The 9,330-nt window shown below is 34.7% G+C and overlaps 1 protein-coding gene across 1 annotated transcript; it reads right to left on the reverse strand.

Moving 5' to 3' along the window:
- Positions 1 to 5,886: 5,886 nt before the first annotated feature.
- Positions 5,887 to 8,522, reverse strand: LOC133694037 (uncharacterized). Its single transcript, XM_062115456.1, has 6 exons — positions 8,097 to 8,522; positions 7,953 to 8,001; positions 7,783 to 7,834; positions 7,246 to 7,409; positions 6,700 to 6,813; positions 5,887 to 6,279 (listed from the first exon to the last, which is right to left on the reverse strand). The coding sequence occupies exons 1-6, from the start codon at positions 8,444 to 8,446 to the stop codon at positions 6,106 to 6,108; spliced, it is 903 nt and encodes a 300-aa protein (XP_061971440.1). The 5' UTR covers positions 8,447 to 8,522; the 3' UTR covers positions 5,887 to 6,105.
- Positions 8,523 to 9,330: the final 808 nt, after the last annotated feature.

Raw genomic sequence — 9,330 nt, forward strand, 5'->3', positions numbered from 1 at the left:
AAAACTATATATCATCAGTACTTTTCATCCAGCTATAAGAGATGCAGTACTACGATAGTACTAATTTGGGAAATCTCTGCCTAGCATGAACGAAAGTTATCCTACCAAACCCCATCAAAAAAAATTTGAACTATGATCATTATATTTCCCGTTAGCACCACCCTCGTAATTGGATCGAGTTTCTTTCGTTGAAGTTTTTTCTTTTCCTCCAAGTAAGTCATAATTAGGAGAAGATGGTAGAACAGTTGATCGACCGTTTCTTCGCTGTTCTTTTTTTTTTTTTTTTTTTTTCTAATAAGAGAGCTTCTTGCCTATGATAGCATCGATCGCTGGCAGTATAAGTGGGAGACACGAAATATAAATTAAGCAAAAGCATTGGATTCGAACAGTTTTGTAATATTTATGGTATTCCCATTAACAATAACTGGAACAGTGGATTCGTGTCAAGTTACTGAGGAAACGGTCTTCATCTCTGTCAACTAGTTACCAAGCTATGGATATGGTTATTAGTTCTAGCAATGTTTCTTCGCATAGCTATGAAACCCAATTTAGCCCGACAATTCAGCAATTTGTTGATCAGGTCAAGTTTTATTTTGAATAATTTTTTTTATTAACATGATATCATTTTATCTTTTAAAAAATTTATAATTTTAGTTGATCTATCAATTATCTATTCAACCTGTAATTTGAGTTTTAAACTAAAGCAAGAGTTAGGATTTATAATTATATTTGTTTTTTTTTTCTGGTTCATGTACAATTCAAATGTTTTAGACTTGGTCCAACTGACTATATATGCATTGCAACGGTCAAGATCTTGCATTTATGTAATCTTCAATTGAAATAAAGTTTAGTAAGGGAAAAGGGAAAAAAAAACAAGAAATCACTTCCTAATTGACCAAAAATGAGTTTTCAAACGGTAAATGGTGTGAGAAAGTTTTGATTGTTTCAAGTGTTCAAATGGTTTCTGAATATATATACTAATCGACAGACAATTTCAAGAACAAAGAATATTTTTCTATCCCAGATTGTCCTATAAAGTTATACCGATTCTCCACCAAGATTAACTAAAAGAAATAATTTTAAAACTGAACGCTTGAAACATGTGGAATTTTGGACCTTCAGATAATGGTAAATGGAAATGAAGTCAGTCAAAAGCGGCTTGCAGCCTTTCTGGGAGTTTTATAATCTCCTAGTATTAATTATGGATAATGGGAGTCATCTTTGGTTAGCTTTTCAATAAAGACACGTTTTTGTTCTTAATACCACGAGGTCAAACCTTGTATTAATCCAATTTCTTCAGTTCTGTTGACCATTACTGCTCACTAAACGGAACCGATAAATTTCATGGTGCTTTCTGAGCATCCTAAGATTATCGATTTGCCAGACAATGCTACAAATCTGTCTGAATTTCAAGAAAGACAGTTAAAGTCCGGTTCGACCTCCGACTGTATTTAAAATCCCAGATCACATGTCTTCAATTCAATGCTTTTAGGTCCTGTATCAATCACAGTTTTTCAAGGAATTAGGTGGCGAGTACCAGAAATTAGTCTCACCAGAAAGCAACTACTCAGGCATGATCTTTGGAGTCAAGAAATACCTACATCCCTTAATTTTAAAATATCTAATCAAGGGCCATCCAATACAGGAAATATGTCAAACATAATTCATAGTAGTAGTTTAACTGTCTTTTAAACATGAGAAAAATATAGCAGTAGTCTTAAGAATTTTCACATAGAAGCCACCACCTTGGACTGGACTGGTTGTGTTCATCCTTGAAAGTAAGATAGCTTGGCACGCTAACTCCATCCACACATATAATGATGGTTAGCCTGGTTATGGCCAAGCTGGGCTGAGTAAATGGTTGTTTCTTATTGGCCATGGGGTCACCTTCACCTGGAGTAAATCTATATGGCGGCCCTAAGCTTCAAACCCAAGAGTGCAAGCATGCAGTCAAATTAATTAAAATAATATATACGAGGGCTATGAAGGTTCTTTCTTATAAGTTTCACTTGATTAGTTCATATGTCCTGTCAAGATTTTAACCCTTTGTTTTGGACGGACGGACAGACAGACAGTCCCCTGGCCTCTCGAAACATTTTTTTCTTAAATTGGGACACAACCTTAGATATAGTGAACTAGAACAGTGTCTTCGACGCACTCCTTCGGTTTCTTGAAGGGTTGCAAAGGGATAGCGGTTTAACGACTCGACATAGGCGAGAGAAATATATATATATTCTTCCAGCAATATTTTCTCATAAGCAACGTAGCCCGTAGGGAAGCACACGTGAGTCTCTGAGTATTACAGATATCTAAACAAAGGCCAAGCTGGATATTTAATCGTTTAAATTTTAAAAGACAAAACAAGAAGGCTGCTCTTCGATCGCTTTCGCTTCATATATTGAAAAATCTGAAATAACTTAATGGAGGGTGTGGCACACACTTTTGACTTCAACTCTAGGCCATTGCCTCCCCTGATGGGTTGCCTTCAATTCTTCTGATTTTTGAAGATGGACGAACACCGAATTAATGAGGACAAAGTTTTAACTACAGAATAAGTTTTAAGAAGAGTGGGAAGCTTTTGGCCATGATTTCAATGTTGAATCCAACGGCAAGGATTGTTAATTTAATTTCTCATCTGTATTGTTAAAACTCATTCTTGAAAAAATCTCTTCAGAAATAGCACTTCTGGTGCCAAATACATCATAGTCGCACTGTTGCTGCAACTTTCCGTGACCAGAAGTCACCTTCTATGACGTCCTGCTGGCACAAACTCCAAATTGATTTGGCATCGGACACACAAAAAAACCAAACTGATGGAAACAATTCCCTTGTTTCGCATGGTGAACACTACTAGACTGTACTCGCTGGTTTTTTCACACTTGAAAAGCATATAGATTTCTTTAGCTGTTTTTTTTCTTTTCCCTTTGCCATTTGACCACCGCCGGCCCGAGTCTCCTGCTTTGATATATTTGTATCGTTCTTCAACTTACTTTTTAAAATGTTGCCAAGTAATGTTTTTTTTTAAATATTAACAAAAAAACATATTAAAATGATATTATTTTTTAAAAAATATTAATATTAAAACATTAAAATCATTCAAAAAACACATATAAAAAATCAATTTGATATTTTTTCATGTCAATTTAAAAAGAATTTTAAAAAGCAAAAGCTACCGTGATATCAAACATACATAAAGTGTTAATTAAATTGTTTTTTACAAGAAAAAATATTAAATTAATTTTTAAAATGTTTTTTATAATTTTATATGATGATATATATATATTATTTTAACGCATCTTCTATTAATAAAAAAACACTTTCATTAAAATATCTCATTACAGACACAAACTTCAAATCGAAAAAACAAGGTCCACATTTTTCCTTCGTGAAATTAAAGTGTCACCGTAAAGGGCATCCCAAGGAGCAACCTATTCCCAGTCTGGTTCATTTGGATTTCCAAATGTTTCTCTTCCATTCGTCCTAGTTAATTCAACAAGTAGCCGGCAGCACGGCTTATATACCCAATTCATCTCAATTACACACCTTATCATTTTTTCGCCCCCCGCCAGAGAAGCTCCATCTCTTGTAGGGTCAAGTTCTTTAGAGTGATGGTAACCAGTTTGAATTTTTTTTAAGGTATTAAAAGTTTATATAATTATTAATTTTAAAACATGTAAGGTAAGATTAATTAAGATATACATAAATTAACTCGAATATTTATATTAATAAAAAAAATTGTTTCAGAGTTAGGCATGCTATTCTTTGCTTGTTGGTACAAAATCAGAATGGTTGTTAGGGCACTGTAATGGGATGAAAATGTTAGGTCTTCAAAGTGAAGTGCCATTATTTTCACTGTCAAACAGAGTTGCTATCTGCATTCTACGTACCGAGGGAAAATTAAGTATCTTTTTCTCATTTAATATTATGACTGGGTTAATATATAGTGAATGATATCGACATAAGTTTTGGGACCATACAACTTTGTCATAAAGCACTGGAGCTTTTATGATAATCAAAAAAAAGTTTTTCAACAGCTGGCACCCTAATCTTCAGCAGTGTCGTTTTTATTTCTTCTTGTTAATTTTTTTTAATTAAAAAGTTGTCCCTCGTTTGGTATTCGTTAGTCCATCTTCGAAAATCAAAAGAATTGAAGGGGCAACCCATCAAGGGAAGCATTGGCTAGAGTTTAAGTCAAGGGGCGTCACACCCCTCATTAAGTTATTCGAGAATCTCTTTATATGAAGCGAAAGCGATCGAAGAGCAGCAGCTTCTTGTTTTTTTAACGATTAGATATCCTAAGTAAAAGTACTACAAGGATGTGATCGTAGCATGGCCATATATAATTTGTATTGGTATCTTTTCCAGCTGAAGGATTAGAGCTCGCAACACTGAAATTTAGGCACTCGAGAAGGTCTTTTCACTCGAGAGACAGTGACATTCTCTGGGAATCTCGGGAACCTCTTGATTGCCGAAAATGTTGAAATTTAAACACTAAAAAAACCCAGGGAAACAACTTCAAGGTATAAGTAATAGCATTATTGTGATATATATAGCTTCTGATAAAAGACAACTACAGGGTCGGGCTAATATGTATGGAGATGATGCATGCGTATAGAAACAAGAATGGGTGCCGTCCAATCTTGTTGTCAAACAAAGATCACCTGCCAGGCTGCCACTATAAAAATCTGATTCACACCATTTGAAAGCTGCATATCAGTTCCAAAAACAAAATATAGCATTATCACTAGCTGACTAAACGCACTCGAAAGATATAGGCATCTTGCTATTTGTACCTTTCTATAGACAGAAGGGATAACAATGTTTAAGCATTGTGGGCAATGTGGATAATATAGCATCAGCTGATCAAAAGACAAGTAAAATTAGAAAGCTTGGGCATCATTATTGAGAAACAGGATTGCTTAGAGTGTCTGAGAGTGCATTGATAGTTGTTTATTTTTCCACTTAGAAATGTATTAAAATAATATTTTTTTATTTTTTAAAGATTATTTTTTATATTAACACATCAAAATAATCTGAAACATTAAAAAAAATTAATTTGAAGCCAAAAAAAAATTAATTTTTTTAAAAGCATTTTAAAACACAAAAACGTACTATTCCTTCTTAATTTAACAATTTATTTTATAGCTATCTATCATGTCATACACGTTAAATCTTAAACGATGTATTGCTTCATGTCCTCCGACCCTATGACCCCCAATATCCCTACTTGTGTCCCAAGTTGGGAAAGAAAGGAAAATAAATAATAAATAATTTAAGGTGCATGTCAGGTTAGCTTCTAGGCGATGGTTATTGAAGAGCCTGTCCTGTGGGGATAAGTAATCCCACCTACAGATCAGTGCAGAGTAAACGCGAGTGATTATTATTGCTATCTGCATTTCTAAAAAGTTAGCGATGGTGCTGGACGGCCAGATACGGGACAATAATAGCAAGCTTTTTAAGATGATTCAGAACTTGAAATAACTATCCTGCTCATGTCTAGTTCCATTATTGAGTGGCGGTATAGCCCTTAGCAAAGACAGAACCTTATCTAGAAAATGCAAAATGAACCACCTTGGGATCTTTTTCTTAGGTCTAAATCAGCTGTGTGTGTGTGTTTATGATGTGATGAAGAGTATTTTTAAAAATATTTTTGAATTTAAAATATATTACAATAATATTTTTTTTCATATATTTTTATTTTATTTTTAACATTAACATATCAAACTATACAAAATCTTCTAAAAAAATCAATTTCATATTTTTCAAGTGAAAATCAATGCATAAAACTTTTTGAAAAGCATAAACTAACACGTTACCAATCGAACTAGGCCCAATGGTCCTTACCATCTAAAGTGAAAAACGAAGGAGAACAAAAGGGAGGGGATGGAGAGAAAAACGAGGTGGGAAAGATATTCCGTAATGGGCCTGGCCTAGAAAAACAAAGAATGTTCTAGGCTGCTAGCCATGGTTACATCCATAAGCCTAAGCCCAAGATATTCGGTAACTCTATGAGGAGACCCGTCAATTGCCCTGCTTGTTACCGAGATGAATGTTATACATATTAGACGTTTTGTGAAGGAAATATGCAATGACAAGATATTTATCTTACAAATAAATACGATCATGTTCCCTTGGCATCTGCTTAGCAAGATCATGGAGGAAACGAGTGAGGGACTTTTTGGCAACTGTGATTGCAGCGTCCACTTCTTGCTCATTTTCTTCCGTAACACCCTTGCGTTCTTGAACTGCATGCACTCTCCGCACAAGTTTACGTAGTTCCTGTTCAATAGATGCCATGCCATCAATATACACAATAGATGATAAGCAATTAAACTTTACCGATGAAGGCATTCATGCAACTAATTATTCAAGCCAACCATGGTTCTGCTGCTTGGACTACCTAAAAGTGCATAGTATGGGTTAAATATGCTGGATTCACAAGAGCTAAGTAATCGTCTGGAAGCAATAAGTCTCGGCCTATTGATTCTTTTTGTTTCTTTGGCTGGAAATAAATGACAGGTTCCTGTTCATCTGGTGACTTCATAAGAATACTTGCCCCCTCATTTTTTTTTCTTTCAAGCAATATGTTTTCATCATCTAACTTGCAGTAGAAATCATTAGCCTATAATTAGCTTGACGGGTCTCATGAACAAATCAGAAATGCAATGATTCTTACACTTGAGGTGACATTTCACTAACCTGACGGTCAAAATCGACGTGGCGAAGTGAATAAACCTCGTTGGTAACTTTTATGTCCCTATTAATCAGGCCATCAAACCATCTGGTTGCTACATCAATGTACTCGTGCGAACCCTGAAAATTGTACAAATAACAAAAATGTAGTATGTCAACATGGACATTGTATTCTAATTAAGCTTGCACTTTAGTAAGTAGAGAGGAATTTTTTTTCTAGATAGATTTAACCTTCTCCATTTTCCGTAAGCGTAATTATCATAAAGGTCAAATATAGTATATTCCACTTACCACACCTCTGCAAGCTTCTGGTTATGGCAGCTAAATGCCTTACGACATATCAAGACTAAGGGGGACCAAAAAAAGAACTGTAGCAATAGATTTGCATTCAAAACCAAAATGGTAATGCAGAAACCTTAAATAAGGTCAGTGTCTCCATTTAACAGAATTTATAAAAAGGAGTTAGACTGGAAGAAGATTGAAGAATTTGGCACAACCGTACCACTCAAAATTCACACAATAATAATTAAAGGAAATAACTATTCAATATACCTCCTCTTCCGATTCGTATTCTCTTTCTTCACATTCTTCATTTTCCTCCCCAGCAATCTTTTCCTCCAAACCAGAAAAACCCTGCAGTCTACTCCAATCACCATCTTTTGTACAGTGAATCAAAGCATCCATCAATTCAGGTTCTACCTCCCGCAACAATTTCCCTACCAGTACATTTCACATAACAATGAAGACTCAAGAACATATTTATAATGCCTGAAACATTGATCTCAAAGATTCTCTACATGACAATATATACACCTAGCATGTCGCACGGTTTACTGGGTTATTAAGAGAAATAAAATCCACGTCATGAAAATAAAATCTTTCTCCTTAAAATAAGCAACGAGCCTTGCTCCATGATAAGAAACATCAAATGTATTAGCATGGACCACAAGTCCAAAACTAAGAGTACTTGCACGCATGATGTCAATGTTTCTCAGGGAGGAGATCAAACAACGTAGCTAGCAAACCATAATGTTTAAGAGACAAGTTACTAAACACTAATGTTTAAAAGATACAGAGTCCAACCAATACCAATATAATTATATTGCCTCCGCTTTCCTTCTCGAACATCAGGTCCTAGTCTCTGCGACCAAAACACAAACACCTCAGCTTCATTTTTTTCTCTCGTTCTGAAACACGAAAGAAATGAAAAATCATCGCACTCCGGAAGAGTAATAGACGTTATATTATAACAGAGGTACCTTAACTAGCATTAACGCATCGAATACGTCTTTCTCAAGTGAAGCCACTCTAAAAAATCCCAAGCAAAACATAAGTAAACTACAAAGAAAAGCTTTAACATTGTTGGTTTGAGAAAAATAAGAAAGGGAGTTTGTGTTCATCACTTAATAATGCGGTTGATTTGAGGCGAAGAAAAGGAAGCCAACTCCATGCCCCAACGAACAGCGCGTCGAGCCTCGCGTTTTTTCTGGTTGCGGCTTTTGTTTGCTTCTGAATCCGAATCGCTCACATTTCCTCCTTGTTCGAAATCATACGGTGTTGGAGAATTGGGTAACTTGGGGCCGCGTGGACGAAAAGGCACGCTACGATTAGCAGCTGCAACTTTAGTGAAAGAAACACGATGTGAGGTAGCTTTGGTAGATAAAGTTAAGGACTCAGAGAGGAGGTAATTGAGTGCAGCGTAAGAGAAGCAATGGTGATGCAACAGCGGCCATTGCCGGATCAGACGAGCCATTGCTACTACTGCTTCTTTGATGCGCTGCAACAATGCTGCAACGGCAGGTCATTTTTGAAAGAAGAGATCGAGCCTGGCTCAGTAATTTCAAAAGCTCATTCCATTTTGGCCTGTAGCTCTAGCCCATTGGAAATAGATCTATGAAGAGAAAAGGGCCCGTGCTATATTCCCAAAGATGTGTTTCAAGATGATACCTGGTCCGACCGGCAGTTTGATTTATAAAACCCAAACACTCAAAGGATTCGTATTAAATTTTAAATTAAATTAAAAAAATTCTAATCTAGTTGATGACCAAATTCTATTAGGTAAACAAGATTAACCATTTATATTAAAAAAATAAAATAATATTATTTTAATAAAAATAATTAAAATAGGTTAACTTAATAAACTATATTATGGTATATTCTTGTTTATTAAAAAATTTATTGTACATGATTTAGAAAATTATATAAATTATATCTTAGAATTTCATTTAAAAATTTAAATTATTGGGTCGAATTATTTTTTAACATAATATAAGAACGTAGTTAATCAAGTGGTCTTGAATTTAAATTTCACCACTTTTATTTTTAAAAAAAATTAAAATCAATTAATAGTATAAAATAATATTATTTTGTAAAAGTTTCAAATTAATTCAAAGTTTAAACAGTTAAAATAATTCTTTAACATATATTATTAAATATTTTAAAATAATAATAGACGATTCATCAAAAAGAATTAGCAATACACATATATAAAAAAAATAAATAGTGTTCCTTAACGAGTCAAGTGAGGATGCGTCAAGGAGCGAAATGGGTATCGGTCATGGCCGTAAAAACCCGACCCTGCCTCGTCCTCTAGTGCCTCGAGTCAAAGTAAAAATCGAGTTTTTCGGGTGGGTAGAG

This window comes from Populus nigra, chromosome 5 (assembly GCF_951802175.1).
Source record: "Populus nigra chromosome 5, ddPopNigr1.1, whole genome shotgun sequence".
NCBI classification, from domain to species: Eukaryota; Viridiplantae; Streptophyta; class Magnoliopsida; order Malpighiales; family Salicaceae; genus Populus; species Populus nigra.